The sequence below is a fragment of the Meleagris gallopavo genome, chromosome 6 (genome assembly GCF_905368555.1).
Source record: "Meleagris gallopavo chromosome 6, MGAL_WU_HG_1.1, whole genome shotgun sequence".
In the NCBI taxonomy this organism is placed as follows: domain Eukaryota; kingdom Metazoa; phylum Chordata; class Aves; order Galliformes; family Phasianidae; genus Meleagris; species Meleagris gallopavo.
In genome coordinates this window covers 42,081,183-42,106,033 of record NC_139409.1, presented here as the reverse complement: position 1 = coordinate 42,106,033, position 24,851 = coordinate 42,081,183, and the positions used below count along the sequence as shown (strand labels likewise).

The 24,851-nt window shown below is 45.8% G+C and overlaps 1 protein-coding gene and 1 long non-coding RNA gene across 8 annotated transcripts; one reads left to right on the top strand and one right to left on the bottom strand.

Annotated features, from left to right (window-relative positions):
• Nucleotides 1–1,192: 1,192 nt before the first annotated feature.
• Nucleotides 1,193–24,156, bottom strand: LOC146544153 (uncharacterized). 3 transcript variants are annotated; one of them, XR_014883994.1, is made up of 5 exons: nt 23,771–24,156; nt 20,189–20,890; nt 19,533–19,598; nt 17,129–17,466; nt 1,193–1,424 (listed from the first exon to the last, which is right to left on the bottom strand). It is a non-coding gene; the product is annotated as an uncharacterized LOC146544153 (long non-coding RNA). The 3 variants fall into 3 exon arrangements; XR_014883992.1 differs by lacking the exon at nt 1,193–1,424 and adding an exon at nt 13,138–13,266; XR_014883993.1 differs by lacking the exons at nt 1,193–1,424; nt 19,533–19,598 and adding an exon at nt 13,104–13,266 and having other exon boundaries at nt 23,771–24,155.
• On the top strand, nt 8,752–22,742 carry LOC104911548 (C-C chemokine receptor type 8-like). 5 transcript variants are annotated; one of them, XM_085226489.1, is made up of 4 exons: nt 8,752–9,076; nt 13,055–13,098; nt 18,184–18,372; nt 20,210–22,742. In XM_085226489.1, exon 4 carries the CDS (start codon nt 20,219–20,221, stop codon nt 21,272–21,274), a length of 1,056 nt encoding a protein of 351 aa, XP_085082615.1. In that variant the 5' UTR covers nt 8,752–9,076; nt 13,055–13,098; nt 18,184–18,372; nt 20,210–20,218; the 3' UTR covers nt 21,275–22,742. The 5 variants fall into 5 exon arrangements, with proteins under 5 accessions (XP_085082615.1, XP_085082613.1, XP_085082614.1 ...); XM_085226487.1 differs by having other exon boundaries at nt 13,055–13,177; XM_085226488.1 differs by lacking the exon at nt 13,055–13,098.
• Nucleotides 24,157–24,851: the final 695 nt, after the last annotated feature.

Genomic DNA, 24,851 nt, shown 5'->3' with positions numbered 1-24,851 from the left:
GTTGCCTGCAGCAGTCTTTTACCAGCATTATTACACCTATGGGTGTAAGGTGAAGGAGGAATCCGGTCCCCTTGCTAGGCTGATTTTTTGTAAATGATAAGATTGATTCCTATGTTTGACACATAATTCTGATTTCTCTTAGCAGCAATGTTAAAATCGCAGAAAATACTAGAGGACTTCTTGCAACCAGTGACTGGTGTACCACTTTTCCATCTGCTCCAAGTATAACTGCTCTGCTACTCAGCTGTGAAAAGAGCATCACTCCAGTTATTATTAGCTGGTTTTCTTGGCAGATCAGACAGAGCAGATCATCTTCTTATTTTCATGAATAAAGCAGAACAGATCTGCAAGTTTCTGTAGCCAGTTAAACGTTGTCACACATGCACACATAGAATCATCACAGAGTCATAGGATTGTTCAGGTTGGAAAAGACCTTCAGGATCATCAAGTCCAACCACACCCTAACCATACTACCCTAATAGCCCACTGCTAAATCATGTCCCTGAGCACCATACAGTGTCTCTCTCTATACTGTATACTCCCTATTATGTAAGATTGGCTGCTCTTAAAGAACTCACAGGGACTATGCCATGTATTTAATTAGCAATCTTAAAGCTATCTAAGAATCCCATTAAGTAAAATGTGCATGAAGAAGTTCACTCTAATTTCTTATGAATTGTCTCAGTCACAAAATAAAGATGATGAGCAACGCAGAAGAGTGCATTTTACCTTCGGGAGAAATAAATGCATGTCTGCCCTCTAAAGCCTAGCAAAACTAATGCCTCCACATAAAATTCATTTGTATGGTTCGGGACAACTTGCAGAACATGGTTGTATTTTTCTGTAGTGTTCTGTTGCTACCAGTGTGTTTCATCTTTAAACTCTAATGTATATTTTTTTCTACATAAAGACGCCTAAAGAAATTGTATACAACATCTTGGGTGGGGAGAGCAGCACCATATGTTCCTGCTGTGAACAGGCCTTGGCTGCCTTGGGAGGCCCAGTGCTGCTACTGGGCAGGTTCTGGTAGGAACAACTCTGAAACAGAGGGAAAATGGATCCTCTTTTCTGAGCCCATGTTGCTCAGTGCTCTTTGGAATGAGCACACTGCAGCTGTTGTGAAGATCCAAGACCTGACCTGTATATACAGTTCCTGAGCTGCCAATCCCACAAAATCACTGCTCCCCACTGCAGCCAGTGAAGAAGGCAGTTATGAAACCACGTGAAACAATAACAAACAAAAAGAGAAACCACTCTGCCCACCACTGACCTCTAATTTCTTTGCATCTTGCAGAAGATGGTACACAGTGGCCTTGCTGCACTCAATGGCTATCTCTCTCCGGCGAGCACCAACAGCTGATGTTCCCCAGTTACACCCGGAATTAGGGTGAAGAGAGAAGTGCAGGTTGGTCAGGGCATGGTAGCTGTTAAAACAAGGTACAATGGGTGAGTGGGATAGCCTGAAGGTTTGTCATGCTGAAACTTGGTGGGCTTTCAAATGGATGGGATGAAGTCTGAGGCATCACCGGGCTTTGGGAAAGCAAAACTTGACTTTTTAGAGTTAAAATGAAGTTTTAACAGATGAAAGACATCGACAAGGTATTTCCTTGTGTGAGAACATTTTCAGAGAAGCACCTTGGTTTCCCAGTTCTCTCTTGGATGCAGTGATGAGCCTAAAGCAAAATAAATCGTATTTGATTAGAAAGATCCGGAGTTACATTCTGAGAATTGTTTATGTTAACAATGAGGCAATTAAAACTTGCACCACAAGAACACAACCACAACCAAAAACACTCCCATGCTGTTCTAGCCACCACTTCCCCAAAATCCAGCACTTCCTCTTCACATGGCATGTCTGCTCACAGGCCTGAGGCAGGCTGGAGGCACAGCCTGAAAACAGTGCTTGTAAAAGCTTTGTTTTAATACAGGAACCCCTCTCCTCAGACATTTCTCCCCAGATGTTAAGAAAGGATGGGGATACAATGGTTGTGGTCCAGCTCAACTCAGCTACACCAGCTCTGTGTGGCTGTATGAAACCCACCCCGAGAGTCTCAGCCCATGCTTTCAGAAGGCTTTTCAGAGCAGAAGCCCTTCCCTTGGCTTTCCCTGTGAGCACAGCTGTTCCTTTCACAGATTTGGCCAGAAATATCTTGAGATGTTCAGACTGAGCCCAGCAATGTGCACGTAAAGATCCAGCTAGGCACGACTTGCTGCTCTGCCCCCAGGCCTTTTTCTCCAGCATTTTGCTTGTCTCCTTGTATGGAAGATTCGTTGTTGTTCAAAATGGTTCATTCTAACGCAGCCACTGCACTTTGTTTTGTTTGCATCTGGCAATCCATGCACCCAAGTATGAGCAGGCAGGTGGCCAGCAGCAGTGAGCCCTCCAAAATTGTTCTTTAGCCAAAAACCGGATGCAAGGCACATTCCACAGCACACAGGGACTCTGTGTGTGAAGCATAGATGGACCGAGACGAAATCTCAGTATTCCAGTTCTGAGACATTTCATAACATCTTCAGCCATCTGTCTTTTGGTGAGGTCTTGCGATAATTACAGGCAGGGCACTCAAGATTTGTGCAACAAGGGCTGGCAAGCTGTTTCCTGAAGCCATTTTCTGGCTCCTGGGTTGCACAGTGGGAACCTGGGAGCAGCTCCAGTTCTGCAGGGTCTCTCCTCCACTCAACTCATGTGGCAGAGGAGTCTTTGTCTTCTCCATTGATACTGTGCTGCCTGGCCTGGGGCTCTCTGGTGGCCTCTCTTTCTCAGAAGATGCAGCCAGATGCCATCACACCACCACAGCTGTGTGAAATGAAGCAACCAAAGCATCTAAACCAATACTGAGCTCCATTCTGGCGCTCATGCTAATTCTGCTCTCACTGAGCCTCAGAACTCTGCACGGCTGAGTTCTGGGTGCTGATTTTCTGTGGCTTCCTAGAAGTGGACACCACAGCTCTCGGTGTGGACGCCCAGCTCAGCCCACATTATTTCAGAGCAATTTCTATTTTCTATAGTTCTTTTCATTTTGTCAATAACTACTGTTTATTCTTCTGAAACAAAGTGAGATTCTTTTCTACTACAGAATTTCCCACAGCACTGAGAAGCCGGACTTCTGCCAAACCCCATCGCAAGCCACTGCTGCAGTAGTGTTATGTGGTTGATATGAGCAAAATGAGGTTTGCAGAAGGAGGTTTTAAACAGCAGATGACACAGACTGAAAAAAAGAAAAAGAAAAAAGAAAAAAAAAAGCAAGATTCTTGAAGAGCTTGTCTGCTTGCAGATAAGATTCAGAAAGCCCTTCACTTCTATCAAGCTCTCTTCTATCATTGAGATACCAAACGGCTCAGCTCCCTGTTCATGCTCTTTCTTTTCCCACCAATGGCAAAAGGTGGTACCTGTTGCTGCTGATGCAGTGTGGCTGGTGAAGATCTTCCCAGCCTGTGGAGGATGCTAGACAGGATGCAAAATGGAGCATACAGGGAATCAACTAGTGCAGACACATTGTGACAGTATCTAACTACAGCTTTTGGAGGAACCTTGGGGCAGTTCTCCATTAAAACACATTTAATAGGGGATTTTCAGCTGAAGTAAATTGGCAGCATTTTACTGACTTTACTAGAGCTGCCTCCCTGGGCCTCAGCTATGATGAACGTCCCTAGCCCACATGCTCAGTGTAGGAGATCCCCAAGATCCAGGAAGGCTTTTGGGCTGCTTGCTGTGATGCCTGTCCTGATGGGTGACAGCTTGTGCTGTCCGTGCCCAGCACAACAGCACTGCCCTTCTCCATCCAGCTCAAGGATGTGAGGCATGTGCGTGCTCAGGGAAGTTTTTCAGAATCCTTCGAAATTTTATGGATTTCTTGAACTGACTTGTAAAAAATGAAAGGCTCCTAAACCCAGACATTAGTGTCATTATCGAATAAGACCAGCTGATATGAGAGGAGTGCCCGACACACTGCCTGCCCGGGCTGTGCAGTGGGGCGGGCTGGCAGCAGGTGGCACGCTGGGACAGGCTGAACCACTGTCCTGCATGGGCAGCGGTGCCTGGCAGGGGTCTGTGCAGCCGCAGTTCCTCCAAGGAAGGCTTAGCTGAGCGTCTGCTCTTCAGCAAGTGTATACAGCATCTACATCCATGCCTGCATCTGCCCCTGATATAGGTAAGCAGAGCGGCTGGGAGCTCAGATCTGATCGGAATGCCCAGCTGGTCTCCACACAGCTGTATTTCTCCTGCAAGGCTCTGTGCACTGACAGCATCTGTGTGGGTGATCTATGGTTTGGTCGTGAAGTCAGATGGAAACCTCAGCAGCAATAGGGAATTTTCAGGTACACTTGAAATGAAAATTCATGGGGTTTGCTGTTAGTGAAAAGAGAAGAAAATCCATCTACTGGGGACCAAAATACCTCATTGTGGATGGCAGAACCTGCCTGGTGTTTGTTTCATTTTTCAAGGTGCAAGCATCATTTTAAAGTAAAACCATCATAGGTGGTGGTGGAGTCACCATCCCTGGAGGTGTCCAAGGGAAGAGTAGAAGTTGCCCTGAGGAACATGATCTAGAGCAATCACAGGCATGGGTTGATGGTTGGACTAAATGATCTTAATGGTCTTTCCAACCTTAATGATTCTATGATTCTATGGCAAAACACAAAGAGGCAAGTGTTGCATTTAGAAGCTGAAACCTCATGTGCTGACTTTCCATAACTCACCTCCCAAGGTGGGAGGTGAGTGGGACACTGCCATCTCCTCCACTTGCCCTGGACCCGCAGGGACATGGGATGAGTGTGCGAGCAGTGTGTGAGCTCCCAGAAATGGTCATGTGAGTGTGAGTATGTCCCAGGAGAGGGGAAGGAGGCCCTGGACAGGGCTGGCTGGGCAACCCTGCAGACCCTGCAAACTGAAGACCTTCTCTTTGAGGGTGGGTGAAGTCAGGGCTCAATGGCATCTTACTGGAGTTTCAAATGGGAGTGCAGTCTGGCCATGTCTGATTGGATAAATATTATGCTCTTCGTGAATTTTTGATAAGAAGACAGCACATTCTTTTTCTTCCTCAAGTTACTTTCACACTCAATGTGATGACAAGATATTTAGGTTTCAAAGTTCCCTTTCTCAGTGATGCTGCGATATGTTGCACTGTCTTGGCTTCCAGCTGGCTACAGCCACATCACTCATAAGCACTAATAAGGGTTGTTCCTAATTGTCCATGTGAGATAGGCAATGAAAGCACGCAGAAGCTGGCAAAAAGAGATGATAAAAACATCTACCAGTGCTACCTATATGGGCAACACAGGAAATAGTTTTGCTCTTTTATGCTGAAAAAGCAATTTCTTTTTAATGATGACAGCAAAATGCAACACGGTTTGCAGCCTGGCTTGCATCTGCATCTTTATGATATGCAGGAACATTCAGAAATTTAAATACAGACAAAAGTAGGAAAGTGGAAATTCTGCCTGCATTCACAGCACCCATTAGATTTAACTCCTAAGTTTTTCCTGAAGGGCTCTGTGGCAGAAGGCTGAGAGTTCTTGTACCTGGTGAATGTAAGATGACTAATAACAATGGGAAGTGGTTTTCTTCTTTTACCTCTGTGCTCAGCACTGGTGAGGCCGCATCTCAAGTACTGTGTTCAGTTTTGAGCCTCTCACTGCAAGAAAGAAATCAAGGCCCTGGGGCATGTCTAGAGAAGGGCAATGAAGCTGTGAAGGGTCTGGAGCACAAACCTTATGAGGAGCAACTGAGGGAGTTGGATGGTTGTAGTGAGCTGAGGGGTGGGCCTCTTCTCTCATGTAACTAGTGATAAGACGAGAGGGAATAGCCTCAAGTTGCACCAGGGGAGATTTAGGTTGGACGTTAGGAAATACTACTTCTCTGAAAGAGTGGTCAGGCAGAGGAATGGGCTGCCGAGGGAGGAGGTGGAGACACTGACCCTGACGGTGTTCAAGGAACGTTTAGACATTGTGTTGAGGGCCATGGCTTAGTGAGTACTATTAGAGATAGGTGGATGGTTGGACTGGATGATCTCCTAAGTATTTTCCAACCTTGGTGATTCTACGATTCCATGATTCCATGATTCTTGCTTGCAGTTGATTTTGTTTGTATCTGTCTGCCTCAGATGGCAAAGGAATGCTTTGGAGAAAATGTTTTTGCCAAAGGTTGAGGCATATTTTCTATCAAGGGCAGAGAAAACACTGAAAACTTTTTCTGTGGGAACCTCTCCCAGTGATTTCTCAATCTCAACATAGCTGAGGTAGAGAGTGAGTCCATCGCAGTAGGAGAGAGCTGTGGTCCTGCTGTGGAACTGGAGCCATTGTGACAATCCGAAATACATAAATTCTTAATTTTACTTACACAAAAAGAAAAGCAGACAGTGGGGTGGGTGAGGACAATGTGGCCTTCATGCCTGTTTCTCTTCCCACTTCCTTCCCTCCCAGTCCTGGCCCTCTCCTTCACACAAGATATTTTGTAACCTCAGCTCCCTGTTGCGCACTGGACAGCTACACCAATAGTCCCGTGACACCAATTGGTTGTGATGTGTGATGGTGAATGTTCAAGATGTTTCAACAGTGCAGGTTCTGACGTCAGGACCTCAGGCCACATACTGGCTCCATGTCCAGCTGCTCTGTGCTGCCTCAGAGAGCCAGTTCTGCTGTGTCTCAGGAGAGCTTCCCAAAACAAGAGCAGTACTACAGCATAGAACTGCTGTAGTTATCCCATCTCTTCTTCCTCCATCCATTTGGGCTGTTGGAAATGGGGTCAGAGCTGGAGTCCCCCAAGTTCATTGAGACTGGATGCTAGATGGGGGTGTGAGATGAAACTGCCTCCAGAAGGTAAAGCTCCTGAATTCATCTCTTCCGAAGACACTTCAGCTCATTTTTTAGCATATGTTTGGGAAAGTACTGTGTCTTTAAGGTACCACAAAAATAACCCCACAGAATAGGTGGCTAAGCCTGAGCTGTGAGGCCAGCAGACAAAGATCAAGGTCTGGGGTAAATGGTGGAGCTTGACTTGCTCCCAGCTGTTGGTCACGCAGCATAGATTACATCCTGGTTGCCATGGCCCAGCTGGGGTTTTGTCCAGGATCCTGTCTCCTTTGCAGGTCGGAATCCTGGGTAAGCCTGATCCTCACAATATTGAAAAACTATGGGGCAAAGGAAAGAAGCGTACATACTTTGGAGGATTTCTTTTTTTCTGAGAGACATACAATAGCAATTCCAGGCTATGGGATGAGGAGCTGATGATTGCTGGTGACAGAGCACTAGGTGTGTGGGCACTCAGCCACCTGCTCTGCAGAGCCAGACAGGCATGCAGCTGTGTGCCAAAAGTGGAAACCAAGGCATATATTCAAATAGGCTTTGCATAAAGGGGAACCGGATGCTTGGTGGCCAGGTCCTGCTCTAAGTTTGCAGCAGGATGAGGTAAGTGTTTGTTAGTGGCAGATCATCTGTCCATCTGGTGATACTGGCAGCAGAGATTTGTTCCTCAGGTCTACACAGCTGTGAGAGGCATTGGAAGCAAGATGAGCTCAAGTGTGGCCAAGGCTGAAGGCCATGCAGGACATTTACTTCTATCCCTGCTGTTTCTTTGTGGATGCTGCACTGCCCATTCAACCTGTCCTGCATGTGCATGGCACCGCTTGGCCTCTCCCTCACAGTACGCCAATCCTCACTTTCATTACCTGACTTCATTGCTCACCTCAGCTCTCTGCCTACCTCTGGTGGTACCAGGCCTCTCTGCTGCAGGTGGCAGAGGCACAGCTTGGCTGTGTTTCACTGTGGGCTGGTGAGGGCATTGGCTGTGCTCTCCAACCACAATTGCTGCTTGGAGGGAAATTCCTTCCCCAGCCCTGCCAGAGATGGCCATGTGTACGCAGTCTGGGCAGGATCTGCAGTAAGATAGATGGTCCCTTGCCCATAAAGCCCATGTAGTGCTGTCAGACAGCTCAGGTGCAAATATGGGAGGTGAATGCTTCCTGCAACCATGAAGTCCTCCTGAAGCTATCTTGGAAACTCTCTCAAAGTGCAGGTTTCGCTGGTTTGCACAGATTTGCTGCAGAGGCAGAAGGAGCTCTGGTTTTCCTTTTGGTTGCATTTCAAATCATGCCAGGCTCACTTTCCTCAGGCAACATGGCTCAAAAGAGCAGAGGGAGGATGGACATTGGCAGGATCAGATTGAACACCCAAAACTGGTTGCAGCCATGAAGGAAATAATATTTCAGCAGCAGTGCAGCCACATGCTTAGTCCAAAAGTTATCCTCAAAGAAAGTGTTTTATTTCAAACATATCCTCAGGGGAAGTGAATTCTTTCAATGCAGAGCTCACTCACACCTTTCCGTCTGTGTGCCCACAGCTGTTGGGACATGTATGCAAGCAATGCTCAACACACAAACACCGAGACACCTGTTTCTAGGTGTACTGTGGACATGTATTTGCTTTAGAGACATCTGTATCTGAGTGTGTTGGACTCATGGCAGCGACTGGGTCTGGACAGCTTAATGTATGCATCCCTCCTCCTGCTGCCCTTCTGTGGTGTCTGGATGCCCCCTGGATGTCCTTCATGTCTGTCTCTGATCTCCCATGGTGGCCTCTGATGTCCTGTGGTGGCCTCTGCCATCCCATGACATCTCAAGGCAGCCCCTGCCCCTGGACATTTTGGCCATCAGGATATTGGTGCTGGCTTCCAGGGAGAGGAGGATTGAGGTGTGAGGCCTGGATGAGCCCATGACTTCTCCTGCTGCTGAAGGGAGCTCTGGCTATTGGGCCAGGATTGCATCTCACAATCTGAGGCAAAGAAGAAATCTGGCAGCCACAGCCATCAAGGAGATCACAGCTTTCATACAGAGCAACACATAGTCCAGAAAATGGGACTGTAAGTGTAACTGAGTTCTTAGAAGGGCGGCAGCCTCTGTGCCCAAAGCGTTGTCTCCATGCCAGCCTCCGCTCCTGCCCACATGTCCCGGCAGCCTGCAGCCAGCAGCTGTTGCCTGTGCTGAACACTGCTCCTGCCTGCAGCCGCCCGCTGCCTCCACACAGCTCTCACAGCACCAGCCCGGGAGGAGAAGGAGGAGGCTGAAGCTGAACTGACGGAGAGGTAGGTAGCATCTGAAGGCATTTTGCCAACCCACTGTCAGGGCCAACTTTCCCAAACCCTCTCACTTGCTCTGTCATTTCCCTTTTTCCACTATCCTTTTGTATTTTGGACTCCTTGAGGCCAAATAGCTGCTCCTGCTGCTGCACCTGCACTTGCTTGCATTGCTCACTCCAGCATTCTCTATCATCACATTGTTGCACCTCTGTTCTGGTGGCAGCAAGCCAGTGCCTCTGCCAGCAACCTGGGGCTTCCACCTGCTGTAAGCTGGTCCCCAGCATCTGCACCCAAGACAAGGGAGGATTTGAAATCAGATGTGCTAGAAAGGGAACAGAGGATGTATTTGGCTCAGGCACTGTATGTTCACACTTCAGAAGTGGCCAAAGGGTCACCCTTACACACCTAGCTAGATCTCCAAAAATGCTTCAAGTGAAACAGGTGGCCTCTGTTTCAGGAGACCTCATATCCCTGGCTGACGTTCATGAAAGCGTGATTTTCTCTCTCTGCATGAAAATTATCTCCCTGCTGCTCCTATTCTCAGCCAGAACAGGCAGACGTTTCTGCTGCGCTTCTTGTACATGATGTGGAACAGCACAGCTGTGCTGAAACCGGAGTTATGCTCACTGTAATTGAGGCTAGGTTATGCCAGATCAACTTCTCGGTGTCATTTCCAGACTCCTGAGTTTGCTTCTGAGATTTCTTGTTTGTTTCATGCATGCCCAAAAGCCTACACAAATTTTCTTCCTTAATAGTTTCTTGGAGGACCACTAAGCATCGTTGGGATCAGAAATCAGGTGGGAGACTGGAGAAAGCTGCTCTTGGCAGGTCCTATAACACCTGAGGATCCCTTGCATGATGCTGGCCACCACCAGACTGTAGTTTTGGTCCCTTGACCTAAGATGTAACAAAACCCAAATCTTTACTAAAAGCTTCTTTGGATGTAAGGCGTGTAATTCCCAGAGGCAGGCAGGGCTGAGTTTGTAACAAGGCGAGAGGTGTAATAATCCTTTTTCTATCAGAGGTTCTACAGAGGCTCAAGACAGCTGTGTTATTTCTCTGTACAGTCACCTCGTCCTTTTGTGCAATGAGAGAGGAGGAAGATGTGCTTTATACAAAGCTTGGCACTGACAAGATATAAGAAAACATATTAGAAGCACACCCGTACTTGAACAGCATGCATTACTGAGAAGTACATCAAATGTTAACCTCTTGTGGTACCTGTGGTCAGCTGCTGTCTGATGTCTTATCAGAATACCAATTCACATTTCAAAAGGCAAAGAAAACCCCAAACCCTTGTGCATCTTTTTTTTCTTAATTTCATTTTGTTCTCTTGAATTGTAGATCTATTTTACTGCATTGCAGTGGAAAATTTCTGTTTTAATTTTCCATTTTAAATTTTCCAAAACTGAAGACTTAGAAAATTAAAGCGAGACATAGCAAGAATAGAGGGGGTTCTTCTGATCTGTCTTTCATAGAATCATAGAATCGTTAAAGTTGGAAAAGCTGTCTAAGATCACGTAGTCAAACGCCATCCCACCCCCACCACGCCCACTGACCACGTCCCTCAGTGCCACATCCACAGGCTTCTTCAACACCTCCAGGGTCGGTGACTGCACCACCTCCCTGGGCAGCCTGTGCCACTGCCTCACTGCTCTTTTGGAGAAATTTTTCCTTTTGACCCATCATTCTGATAACAGTCCTATGTAACCAGAAGGACAAACCCTCTTTGTTCCAGCTTCTGACAACTGCTGTTGGCAAAGTGAGTTGTGAGGGTCTCCCAGCACTGGCTGCCATCACCTGTGCTCTGGGCCTTAGAGCTCAAGTGGAAGGGTCATGCTGGGAAGGCTTTTTGAGTTTGATATCATTTGCTTTGTGAATATTCGATAGAATAATCATGAAACAAGCAGACCAACTTCTAAATGAAACAGGCATCCAAGGCAATCTTTTTCATGACAGAATATTCAATATTACTTGAGACAAATCCAAGAACTTCCTTTTTCTTCAAAGATTGCGTAAAGCCTTGTGGCTCAGCTTTGATTTCCAGATTACGTGGGTGTTGTTTGCTCTCCTCAAAAAATGCAGAGAGATCACCATGAATCCTGTATGTGAATGGTGGTCTTGTGTTTGGCCTTGGTCAGAAATACACATCCATACCTAGTGACTGCAGTGAACTAAATGTTTGACTTTTAATCCTATACCTATAAACCTGAAAAAGGGAAGGTACAAAATCTTGGTGCTTCTTGGAACTATTGCAGTGTATCAGAAAAGAGAAAGACAGCAAAAAATAAAAAAAAAATAAAAAAAAATCTGGATGTCACAAAAGGAAATACAGATTTTACCTATGCACTGGCAAAAATCCATCTGTTTTATCCCACTCATTTGGAACCCAGAAAAATCCCTCTTGCTCTTCAAATAAACTAAGAAAGCGTGAAACTGCAGGTTGGCATTGAGAATGCCTACCCCAAGCATCTGTACTGGAAAATACTGCAAAGTCTCCTCTCTCCACCCAGCTTCTCATTGGACCAGGCATTTTTCAGAATGTTTTGGGCTGCATTTCTTATTTTTACTGAGCTGTGCACATCTATCCCCAACCCACCAGAGAGGAGGCGAGTGTAGGTGGTAGAGATGGGGTCTCTGCTTTACCTCCCCAGCCTAAATTGTCCTCCCTGGTGTGAAGGCTAAGAGATCGTATGAAGGGTAGATGCATAATGTGAACTCCATCCCACCAGTGCAAAGTCAGCCTCTTGGCAGGAAAGTCACCTCAGTCCAGCTGTGTCTCATCTTCCTTCTTCCTAAAAATGCATCTGCATAACCGTCCTCCCTTTCAAGGTTAGTGGAGGGCCTGAAGCAGCAAGATTGGGGTAGATCTGAAGGTGGTGAGCACTGATCCCTGCAGGCCACCTATCTGTGGTGGCTGTCTCTCTCCCCAGCAAGCTTTGCAGCAGTAGCTTGCAGGGGCTGCTCTTGATTGCAGTGGGTGGCAGGGAGCCTGGCTTGGGCAACTCAGCAGATCACTTCTGGACCTTTGGGATTGAAAATAAATTCCAAAGAGCCTGGTGCTGCAGCTGTGGACAGCAGCTGTGCCCTGATGCTCTTGACTAAAAGGCTTTGAAAGCCATTGTTGATACTGGTGCAAAGTCTGATCATAGAATAACTATGTTCAAGAGTCTGCAGTCAAATCCCTTTAGCCTTACTACCACCATTAGCTTGACTGTGGGCTTCTGCCAGTGCAACTGTCCTTGGTGCCTGGTGCTCTGACTCACTGCCAGCCTCCGAGCAGGCTGAGCTAATCATGAGGTTTACAGCACTTTTTCTATCTTGCACATTTCCTGAAAGAGGTGGCAGAAAATGTGTTTCCTGAGATGAAATAAGCAAAAAAGAACAGCTACAAAAGGCAGACCAAAAGAACCTAAAAAACCGAGAAAGAGCACGAAGCTGCTCAGCAACTTCCTGTTTACCAGGAGCTCAGAGACAGATTTATCTGCAGCATTGCCAAACCCTCCTCACACCTCTCTGTGGGCAGCAGCATAAAGAAAACCTCTCTTCTTGTCCCTGGAGAGAGCAAGGGGAGATGGGAGAGATGGAACCACGGCATACATGCATCTCCTTGAGATGGGTACTTCTACCACATCTCTGGGCAACCTGTACCAGGGCTCCGTCACCCACACATCAAAGTGCTTCCTGAGGTTCAGAGAGAACCTCCTGTGCTTCAATTTGTCCTGGTGCCTGGGGTTCTTCCTCCTCAGCTGCATGGCTTGGCACTTCTTGTTGAACTTCATGAGGCTCCTATCAGCCCACTCTCCAGCCTGTCCAGGTCCTCTGGATGGCAGTACAACCTCCTGGTGTATCAGCCACTCAGCCCGGTTTCATGTCATCAGCAAATGTGCTGAGAGTGCACTCTGCCCCATTAACCAGATCATTAATTAAGGTGCTTAACAGAACCGGATCTAGTACTGACTGGAGTACTCTCTTTCCCTGCAGGTGTCAGCATTCACATTAATGCTCTGGATGAAGAACCAGTGCAGGTTTTCATCATTTTATTTCTGCTTTCCACCACCTTAGGCGTGGCTTCAAAGGCAAAGAGGGACAGGATGACTGCTCGAAGTAAGCTTGATAAATTAAAAAGGCCAGGAGTTACAGTCCTGCACTGGGGCACGTTCAGCCAAGGGTATGAAATGAGGAAGGCAGCAGTTCTGGAGAAAAAAGAGGGAAGCATGAATCAGTGATGCTACGTGACTGCAGAAGTCAACAGCTATTCCAGGGAGGGGACTCATTTGTCCTGCTTTGCAGGGATCAGACCTCAGCTGGGGCTCTGCATCAAGTTTTGAGCACTGTATTGGAAAAAGATTAAGGACAACTGGACAGCTGCTAAATAAGACTGGCTACAATTAACATTTTAGAAAGCATGACCTAAAAGGTAAAAAAAAAAAGAAAAGAAAAGAAATTGGAAGTAAGTAGCACCTGATCTTCCACTGATGGGACAAATAATTGACTTAAATCACACCAGGGGAGTTCTGGAATGAGTATTAAGTCAGCTTTGCTAGGAGTGAGGCTGCAGAAGCACTGGGGTGAATTGTAAGGCACTGGGGAAAAGCAGGGGCTGTAGGAGCAGGCTGAGCATCCATGTGGAAGGAACTGAGCTAAGGGTCCTCTCAGTATCCCATCCATCCCTGTCTTCTGTCACCTTCTAACTGATCCTTGCTTGCATTGTACTCAGCCCCGAGGCAAAGCAGAGGTGCCCAGGTGCTGGCATTTGAAAAGTCTAAGACAGCAAGAATTTAAAAACTTAAGTGGTAAAGAAACAGGATGTGAAAGTAGCATCATCCAAGAGATGAGCACAGAAGGGTCCTTGTTCTCAAGGACCCCGTACACAAGAGATGTATTAGTTTGCTTCTTTCTGCCACGCAGTGACTCTATCACAAAACATGATTGAGAAAACCCCATTCCCTGCTCACATCGTTATGAATGAGTTACTGTCCTGGACATTTTGCAACACGCTGATTTCTGCTCTGGTGAAATGCAGCGGTTGTGCAAGTCTGCAGCTGTCAAAGCCATAATCTGTGTGGCTTTAGAGCTGACAGTGGAAAGCAGAGTGTGGAGAAGAGGGAGGTGACCCAGACCTCACAGAACACCACCAGCTGTTCCTCCCAAACAAAGTCAGCATCAGTTTTCAGAGGATTCCCTGGCTCCCAGCTTCTTAGCCTGCACCCAGCATCTGTTGCAGGACATGGGCAGAACAATGCCAAATATAGGCTTCTATGTGTCTGCATCAATACACCCTGTTATACAGCAATACAAGTCAATATTTTCCTGACCAATCTGAAAAAAAAAAAAAAAAAATTGCTATCAGCAGAACCAACAGGTGTCAGTTCTACTGGAAGTTTTTTGGAATTTTAGGTGCCTGTGTGTTTTTGAGGAAGGAGGCTTAGAAGAAGTTATTTATATAAAGAAAATGCTATATTTGAAAATGACACATTCAAAAAATGAAAAGTGACAATGCTTTGGCCAGAATTGGTCAGAATAAATTTTTCTCCAATTTGGAGGCAGAAATCCCCCCACCGGCTTGGCAATTTCAGAGCAATTCAGTCAGCCTAAACGTACTACTTTGCTGACAAAAAGGGAAAGGTCTCAGTTTTACTTGGTGTCATGTACAGCATGAAGCTGTGACAGGGGAGGGTCAGGTTGGGTTTTAGGAAAAAGTTCCTCTTCAGAGGGCGGTGGGCATGGAACAGGCTACCCAGGGCAGTGAGCACAGCCCCAAGGGCCGGAGTTCAGAGAGTGTTTGGACAGTGCTCTCAGACATAGAATTTTAGGTGTTCCTGTGTGGAGCCGAGAGTTGGACTCGGTCATCCTTGTGGGTCCCCTCTAAATTGAGACATTCTGTCTGAGCTTTGTTTCCATTCCCACTTTTCCCTAACAGCTGTGGCACTAACATCTGTGTGCACGGGGTAAGGCTTCCCATCAGCCCCACCAAAGGCCTGAGCTGCTGGTGGGCTCAGTGCCCTCGATCCTCAGGCCAAGGCTCATTCTTGCTACTGGTGTACTCTGTTGGAACTGAAGCTTCCACAAGAGTAGGTGTAGCAGTTTTGCAGCCACTAATGGCCACCATCCCAATGCTGAGGAGCTGCCATTGTGGCACAGGTGAAGAAAATCCCTTGGGACAGCTGTCTAGGGCTGAACAAATGTGCTCTGCAAGAGCTGAGAACTTGACAATGCTATTTGACTTGTGGCAAGATTCACTTTGGCCATGGCCTCTGCCTGTGATGTTTGGGTGGTTTGGAGCTCCATGTTACTGTCATGTCATGGCCACCTTTGGGCTGAGAAGTCCTTGGGTAGACACAGTGCTGCACATTTTTTTCCCCACTGAAGGTGCCATTGTAACAGAAGATAAAACAGCAGAAACCGTAACTTTGTGGTGGATGTGTTAAATAAACACAAGTGGTGTTGTGGTAACAACGGCAGCAGGCGGCAACTAAAGGGGAAGTGTGGCACAGAGCCTCAAGATATGAGGTTCCCCAAGCCCACATGAAAACTTGACCCCTGCTACCCAACCATGAGGAGATGAGCCAGGACAGTCCTCATATGGTGACATTTTCCCTGCAATTCTAGCCTGGCCGGTGGCTGAGGAGCCAGCACACTGGTGGTGTCACCAAAGCAGTGATGCCACACGGCTCTTGCTCTGCAGTTCTGGGTCCATGGAGCATGGCATGTGGGCCCCACATCAGACTGGCCATGGGCTGTATCAGCCAGTTGTCTCCATGGGCTCACATCTGTCATTGCTGTAGCATATTTCTGTCTCACAGGAAAGCCCACAAGAGAGGAGGTACAAACAATGGTAGTAGCAATCAGAGCGAGAGAGATGCTGAAAGGCAGCCGCTGGGGTATCTGGAGAAGAGCTCTCAGAGGGGGTTCAGGCAGGTTTTTAACAACCAGATGAGAATCAGCTCTGCCCTGTGGTTCCTACCAGGCTCATTGGTAGCACCCTGGCCCACTCATACTTCCTGCAAGGAGGCATACTCCCCTGATCTCTGCCACACAGCTTCCTGCTCTCTGCTTTCCACCTGGCTTCATTCAGCACTTTGAAATGCATCTGACCTTGAACTTCTGCATTTGTTTCACAGAATCATATAATCATTAAGGCAGGAAAAGACCTCTAAGATCACCTAGTCCAATCTGTCAACCCACCCCCACTATGCCCACTGACCACATTCCTCAGTGCCACATCCACACGGTTCTTGAGCACCTCCAGGGATGATGACTGCACCACCTCCCTGGGCAGCCTGTGCCACTGCCTCACTGCTCTTTCCTAGAACAATTTTTTCCAAATATCCTACCTGACATCTTACTTATCTTACTGCTTCTGCTCATTTACTGCACTTTCTGCTTTCCTATCCTCCTCAGATGAACTTAAAAGGGCTGTTCATCAGTTGAGTAGGAAAATGCTGTTTGCCAGCCTGGCCAACACCACTCAAATGCTAAAAAAAAGTATCTGGGAGGATATGGGTTGTATTGGAAACACATCTTTCCCGTCTCCCTCCAGATACCCTCTTCCAAGCTTTCCAGTGGCTCTCAAAAGAGCCCCCACATACCCTCTCCCCATTACCAGATCATCACTGTTCTTGCCAGTGCAGTCTTTCTGGCTTGCCCAAAGCTGTCTTTCTGCTACTGCAGTTGCCAGGCTCCTTTCTTGCAGTTTCTCTTTTTCCATATTCAATGAAGCTCTTTTCCTTGCCTTCAAGGTCCCGGACCTCTTTCCCCTCTATACTGTACAAACAGCATCTCTTCTGACATTTCTCTGTTGTCCCACATTATGACACATTTTTTTCTGAGCATGTAGAACAGAACTACATTATGTTGTACGGTGTGTCTGTAACAATGGGACATACTATTGACATATTATTAATCACTAAATTAAAATGTAAGAGAGAGAAGAAAGTAAAATCAAGCTCTACTCCAACAACATTCCAGAAATTAATTCTACAAAATAAATAAATAAAAAAATAATATAAATGGATAAAATAAAGAATAGGAGCTGTGGCTCTTAGGTGATAGTACCTGGCAAATGGGTGATGTTGCGTAGTCGGCAGCGCTGTTAACACCTCATGGGGCAACTCTGGTCCTTGTGACCACACTCTTGACTGCACCAGGTCCTCTGTTAGGCTGCTTCTTTTATCTCCCAGCCCATTTTCTCACTTTTACTTCATCTGTCTGCAGAATTTAATTCTACTCTTTGTGGCTGCCTTTCATTGCATGTTTATACAACAGCCTACGCTCTGGAAGGCTATGTGGGGCTGAAGCTGCTGGCCGCTGCTGAAGAATGGGTTATAAAATGACAGTCACGTTCTGGATCTGCCACATACTTCTTTTGGGCTCCGGGCAAATTTTTGAGTTCTCTGTAAGTGAGTAAAATTGCTGAGATTAATGGATGAAAAGAGTATCATTCGGCTGCCTTACAGAGCACTACCATAATTTACAGTTTTTCATAAAGCATAAAATGATTTCAAGTGATTGTGTAAAATAAAAATTGTCAAGCCTGCCCTTGTTCCACCATTTTGTCTCTGACCATGTGTCCCAAATGAACCAAAATACACTTCAAGAAATCCCAGGGGAGCAAACACTCTAAAACGTCCCCAGTTGAACACAGGATGCTTAAAAGATGATTGCAAAGATGCAGAGGTAACTGTGAGTTCTCGTTTTGCTCAGAGGTTGTACACTACTGATAGGAAGGGACTTAATCAGTCTGCAGTATGCAGGTTGGTATTAGCAGAAAGAAAAGAAAAACTAAAATATGCTTCTTGGAAATCACTTTTCTGTTTCTGTAAGAAGCTGCAGAATTATCGAGTTTAATGGATCTATGCAAATTTGTGAGTGTCCAGCACTTGGTGCATCCAGCGATCACATAACGGAGACATGATCATGTGCAGACGTCTCCACTTGGCAATTTTTTGTTTAAATTAGGGGTGGCTGCGAGGAAGGGGAGATCGGAAAAGTTCTGCTAATGGGAGCACCTTTTACTGTGACACCTTTACTGCCTTCACAAAGAGTCGTATTTGATTTTTGTTTTGCAGCATATCTTTTTGAGCCCTCTCACCTTTTCCTGTTTACCACAGCTTCAAGCCCTTCACTTTGTCTCAAAACCTTCTCTGTAACTGGCAGCTGCCCATCCAGCACCCACTATCACCAAATCTCATCCCTCCCCATCAGAATAAACTTTCTGAGAACTCGTGAGTCTGAGAGAGGACGAGGACAGAAGAAGGGAGCAGTGCCGCCTGAGATCCTGAAGCCTCTTGCTGCCCAAGGTAGAGCCCATCCACTTTTAAACTGCTGCTCTTGAAAGTAATGGGATGAGCTTTGATAACCGGGGGAAGGGGCCTGCATTGGTTGTGCCTCTCTTGATGCCCTCCATAAAGCTGCTTTTGGGGCTTGATTTCTTTGGCCAACTAATAGGGAGAGGGGAGAAAGGGGAAGTGTTGTTCCTTGACTGGGAACATACAAAGGTATTGGCCATGGGAAGATAGTGTTAAGCCTGAAGTGGAGCACCTCCAGGCTCTGTTCAGCCCAGTAGAATCACTCGTGGATGTTGCCTAAGTCAGGTGTATCCTATCTATCTATCCATATATCTGTCTGTCTATCTGCACATCAGAAGTATCTTATCTATGTATCTTTATATGACTGCATACATATAGACCCTTAACTCAGTATTTCATTACATTTTGATAATTTCTGAGTTTGAGTTGCTGAACCTATGGTCTACTCTCATTGTGTCCCTGACAGGTAGCTAAGAAACGTGAACCATTGCTGTGGACTGTTCACAGACACAGCATGTCAGGGTTGCACACGAGATAAATAACATTAGCAGTAAATATTTTCTCAAAATGCCATAAGCAGCCATTATCTAATGACTCAATTTCACAAAATATATGTGTGAAAACCAACCTGAAATTAATAATACAGGTTTCCCTACCTGAAAGCTGAATACGGGAAAGAATAATACTGCCAAGGCAGATTGCAGCCCTGCTTTCTCTCATTGCTCGGTGATTCCTGACCAACGAACTGTGCAGGGTTGAGAGATGTATTTGTAAGAAATTTCTCCATGCTGCACGTACTGATTGACTTTGGCTGATAGAGGCCTGGTGCCCCAAAGCAGCTGGGGCAGGTCTGGGGTACAGTGAGATTCTGACTGCAGCCCCACTGTGCCACACGTGTGTGTGCGCCCACTTCCCTGCACCACCTTCACTGCATCTAATGAATTAATTGCTGTTGTTTGCATTATTACTGCTGCGTTATAATAATGATTATTACACCTGATGCTTCTTTCCATCAGTCTGTTTCAAGTTCTTTAGAGGTAGGATCAACCGGCATGACACCACAACATATGTGAAGGGCACAACAAACATGTAAATATCTAGAAGGAACAAGGCAAACTCATCCAAAACATTGTCTTTCGAAAGAACCTTACTTCTTAAAATGTGAACACTTCACTCTGCCAACCATATCCCTTTTTATGGTGGTCGTGAAGTGGCATCTAAAAAAAAAACAAAAAAGAGTGGCTCAAAGTGCTGACTCACTTTTGGAAAGAACCTCAAACTACTTAAAAGTGGTATTCACTGCAATTCTTCAGAAATGACAAAGTGAGGAAGCTCCCTCCCTCCCCCCCAAATTCTGCTGGTGTTCTCTAAACTTGAAAACAGAGGCTTGGCAAAAAAAGATGGAGCAACAAACCTCTGTGCTCTACCAGCAGGCACAGCCAGCCCTCCCTGATGGCAGCCTGGCTGCAGCAACCCTGGGCTCAGCACTGCACGTTGTTGCCTGTTTCTTACAAGTGATCTTGAACTTATTCATGGCAAACTAGCCTACGTGCTGTTACCTGGCCTGGAGCTGCTCAGTTAGGAACATGCACGTGTTGCTGGCTGATGTCTCCTTCTGTTGGCTGACTTTTGTAAGGTTCTTCATGCTATGGACAAAATGTTTCCTCACCCGAGGGGGTACAAGGAAATCCAAACCTTTAGATTAGGAGCACATTTTGCAGTCCCTCTCTGCCCAGAGGCTGACTCACAGGCTTAATATGGCACAGAGGAAGAAGCCTACAAGGAGACCCATGCCCGGACCCTTTACCTCTTGTTCTTTCCTTCACAGAAATCCAAGATGAATCCCACAGATAACTTCCTAAGCACAACAGAGTATGACTATGGATATGATGAAAACACTGCTCCTTGCAATGAAGGAAACGGTTTTCCCAGGTTTAAATCTCTCCTCCTCCCAATCCTTTACTGCCTTGTGTTTGTCTTCTGCCTTCTGGGAAACTCATTGGTCCTCTGGATCCTCCTGACCAGAAAGAGGCTGATGACAATGACTGATATCTGCCTGCTGAACCTTGCAGCCTCCGATCTCCTCTTCATTGTGCCTCTCCCTTTCCAAGCATACTACGCTTCGGATCAGTGGGTTTTTGGCAATGCAATGTGCAAGATAATGGCTGGCATTTATTACACGGGTTTTTACAGTAGTATTTTCTTTATAACTCTGATGAGCATTGACAGGTACATAGCAATTGTCCACGCTGTCTATGCCATGAAGATACGGACGGCCTCTTGTGGCACAATGATCAGCTTAGTCCTGTGGTTGGTGGCTGGCTTGGCTTCTGTACCCAACATCGTGTTCAACCAGCAGCTGGAAATTGAGCAGTCTGTGCAGTGTGTCCCCATTTATCCACCTGGCAACAATGTCTGGAAGGTTACAATTCAGTTTTCGGTCAATATCTTGGGTCTCTTGATTCCCCTTAGCATCCTTATCCACTGCTATGCCCAGATCCTAAGAAACCTGCGAAAATGCAAAAATCAGAACAAGATCAAGGCAATCAAGATGATTTTCATCATTGTCATTGTTTTCTTCCTCTTCTGGACCCCCTTCAACATTGTGCTCTTCTTGGACTCCCTGCAGAGCCTGCTCATCATTGACGACTGCCAGGCCAGCAGCCAGATTGCCTTGGCCCTGCAGCTCACGGAAACCATTTCCTTCATCCACTGCTGCCTCAACCCTGTGATCTATGCCTTTGCTGGGGTGACGTTCAAGGCCCACCTAAAAGGGCTGCTTCAACCTTGTGCCCATGTTCTCTGGAGCTCCACCAGAAGCTCTGGGGTCACTCAGTCATCTTTGGTGCCCAGCCAGATCTCTGGCTGCTCTGACAGCGCTGGGGTGCTCTGAGCCCACCTGTTTGCAGTCCTTAGAGCAAACGGCTGCCTTGAGCCCCACAGGCTGCCTTGTGTGCTCAGTGTCCTCATGGGATGACCCAGTATGTCCTTTCAGTATGTGCTGTGAAATGCTACATGGTGACCAGCAGCATGAGTTTTCAAAGAGCACCGGTGTAAAAGAGCAACCCTACACATTGGCCACGGGGTAATTTTTCATTAGGTTTTAGAGCTCTTGCAGTATATTTCAGCAAACAGATTGCTTCTTCTCCAGCTTGTTTTCTCCCCCAGTGCAACTATTTCTGCCTTGCCCCAACTATACTCTGCCTTGTGGAAGCTGTTTCCTACACAAGTCTGTGCTTCCCTGGGACAGGGGTGATACACTCCTCTGGGAGGTGGGCAACAAGTACAGAATGGCTTCATGTTGCAAAGAGGGACCAGAGATGGTCCTCCCTCTGCCTCATCTCTCAGATAAAGAGGCCTTCTGCTTGGGGCTCTGCCATGTTACTTTGGTATGCTGCCACCCACAGCAGCTTTTGGTGGCCACATCTTTGAAGACAGCAAAACAACACCGCCATGTGCCCCTATACCACCCATGCACAGTGGTATACTCTTGAATACAACCCCATCAAAGCAGTCTGGCCATGTGTCACCTCTGGAGACATAGGGCCTCCAACCCCTTGCCCCCAGGGTTTGCAGTTCAGTGTAAATGTCACAGAACGGCACATAGCAGATAGGCTCTATCACTTTTTCTCATATGTTATTTTTTGCCTTTTTATAAATGTTTTATTTGAATAAATATTTTAATTGCATCTTTTTATGCCTCGGCCACTGAAAGGTTTTCTAATGACTCATAAGTTTAGATAAGACCAAGAAAGGATGCTGTTACTGATTTTTGAGGTAGTATCCTGCAAAATACATCTGATGGAATTCAGAGGTGCCCTGGAAGTTTTCAGCAAGGTCAGTTCATCTCCAGTTCCCCGCTGAGCAAAATTTGCTTTCAAAATCCCAGTAAAAGTTCACTGTGGAAAAAATATCATTTAGATTGAAGTAATAATACTGTGAACAAGGATTTTAAAGTTAAACAAGTTCAAGTTTTCTAAACTGTGAGAAAAACACACCCTGAATATCTTCAAAGACTGTATTTTCTAGATCAATAAAAATATAATCAGTTTACTCTGTTGTAGCTTTCCTCTTGAAAACATAATTGTTGTTTTGTATTTCCTAAGAATTTAAAAAACCTTTATAACTTCAGTGTCAGAGGGTTCTTGCCATTAATTACTTAGTGTACAAAACATTCCTTTCAATTATGACCGACAGTACAATTAACGTTTGATGATTTTATTCCTCAGTGGGTAAGAAATGCACTGCCTCTTCATTATCGTATTTTTACTTCCCAGAAAACTTCAAGGTATGTATAAACAAAGCTCTCTGCTTACATATTGCTGTGGTTTTTGTACTGCACACACATTTTGATGTTTAAAAAGATACCTAGGCCAGCATCAGGCCAGATTCCTTTCCCCTGTGGTCAGAATTTTGCAGTATTTCTGTTTGAAGTGTTCTGTGCCATTTACTACCTCACCAACTGATACTTTAGATAAAAATGGAAGGAAGAATAGGGTTTTTGGTTTTTTTTATACATTCCTCTGGTATTCTGAGAAAAAGGGGAGAAGGAAATTTGTTTCTGGCCAGTTCTCACACAGTGACCACTTCCCAATGAGCTGCTTCATGCATCTCAGATGGCACAAATGCTGACTGTTGGAGCCAGCTCTCCTGGCTGCAGGGAAGGACACCCGCAGTGCTGATCAAATCAGGGGTGTGGTTCCCTCCATGCTCCATACAATTTACAGCCCAATGGAGCTGCTTTCATGGATACAAAGTCCCCTTGGTTTTGTCCTGCATTTCCAAGGCCTCTAGACTTCAAGGAAATGATCATTTCATACACAGCAGGTTTGAGGCCAACACAAAGACTGCTTTTAGTTAGCAATGGTATTCAAAGACCCTCTGATTTTATACTGTGGGATTAAATCCTATCTGCAATCTTGTTATTCACAAGAATTGATAAACAGTAACAGGTAAGGATAATAAATCGTTATTTTTCCATAGATGTTCATTTGCCTTGCTGAATTTCAAATCACGTAAAGACAAGAGAGTCAAAAGCACTGTAGTTGCTCAAATGCCTACTTTTGAACTGCTATGTCTTTCAAAGTGGTACACACCAGCTGTGCCCTAGAGCTGCACACTTCTTTCCATCACCATCATGAAATTCAGTGAGCGTGAACTTAAAATGTGCCAAAGACACTTGCATCACTAATACAGGAATGCTTTCTGCAGTAGGCTACGGCTCTCTCTAGGCTGCAAGACAAGGGACAAACTCTTTGGTGTTATTACTTTTCTTTTTTGCTAGCTCACACTGAAATCAGGTGGAGAGAAGGGTAACAGCAGAATTTAGCCTAAGTGAGATGCGAAGCCTTAAACAAAGAAGACTAACAATACGTTTTGCTGGACTTACTGCAGAGCTTTCTCCTGCTCTTCATCCTTGTCCTTGACTTCCTCCTCTTCCTCTGCTTTGTATGAAGCACCAGTATTTAATAAACCAAAAGGGGAGATCCAAAGCCCCATCCTCTCCTCAAGTGCAGCTCGGTACTGTTGATCACTCACAGAACACAACCACAGGTCCTTAGGATACTTTTCCCTTCAGAAGGCTCATTCTCTGTCTAACGTGGCTGCAAAAAGGAATAAAATAAGGAGCTACTTTGGTATAACAGAATGGAAAGACACATAGCATCACGTCACCTACACCAAGATGTATCTCTTCTCTGAAAAAGAAAATTCATTTTTGACATCACAGTTCCACTGGGTTTTATGCTACTTTTACATGGGCAGATGCCAAGAAATGTTCAGAAGTTTTGCATTCTATCCTCTGAAACAGTTCTGGGTAACAGCACCGTCAGATCAAAACCAAGGTGTAGTTCTACACTAGCACAGTACCATGCAGGGGCTGGTATACTGCCATTTCCGCTGTTACACATTTGTTTTAGGTAGAAATTTGTCAACAGAAAAATCTGCCCTCTTTTGCAGGCATAATATTCTCTTGGAATAAGGCAGGTAGTAGATGCAGCATTTCCTCATTTTCAAGGGTTATGTCGCTAAGTAAAACTGGTAAAGGAATTTTGCAATCTACACAGAGCCAAATTGCTGAAATCAACCAGTTTTCACATGCTGAGATGTCAGCAGCAGCAAACACCACTGCAAAAGCACCAAGGTATGTTCAGATTTGATGTTGCTTGGATTTCCTCTAGCCGTGTGGCAATGTGAATATGTATCCCAATCTTGTTCCATTAAATTAATTGAAAGCTAACCATTATTTTGGAAAGATGGAATAAAGTAATTACTGCTGCCCCTGGAACAGCTCACCTAATCAGATGCTGCACAACAAAAGCACTTACTATTTTTCCAAGGATGGAGCTGTCACACCTGCAGGTGACGGCAGATTGCCAGCTGAATTGCCAAGTATCAGTTTTGATGTTTGGTAGTGTTACCTCACTGTTTCTAAAATGTGTAAGTACCTCTTTGAACTTTCTACCTCTTGA

Bases quoted from the DNA above. Each gene is read 5' to 3' on its own strand.
- LOC104911548 (XM_085226488.1), top strand. From the start codon at position 20,219: ATGAATCCCACAGATAACTTCCTAAGCACAACAGAGTATGACTATGGA.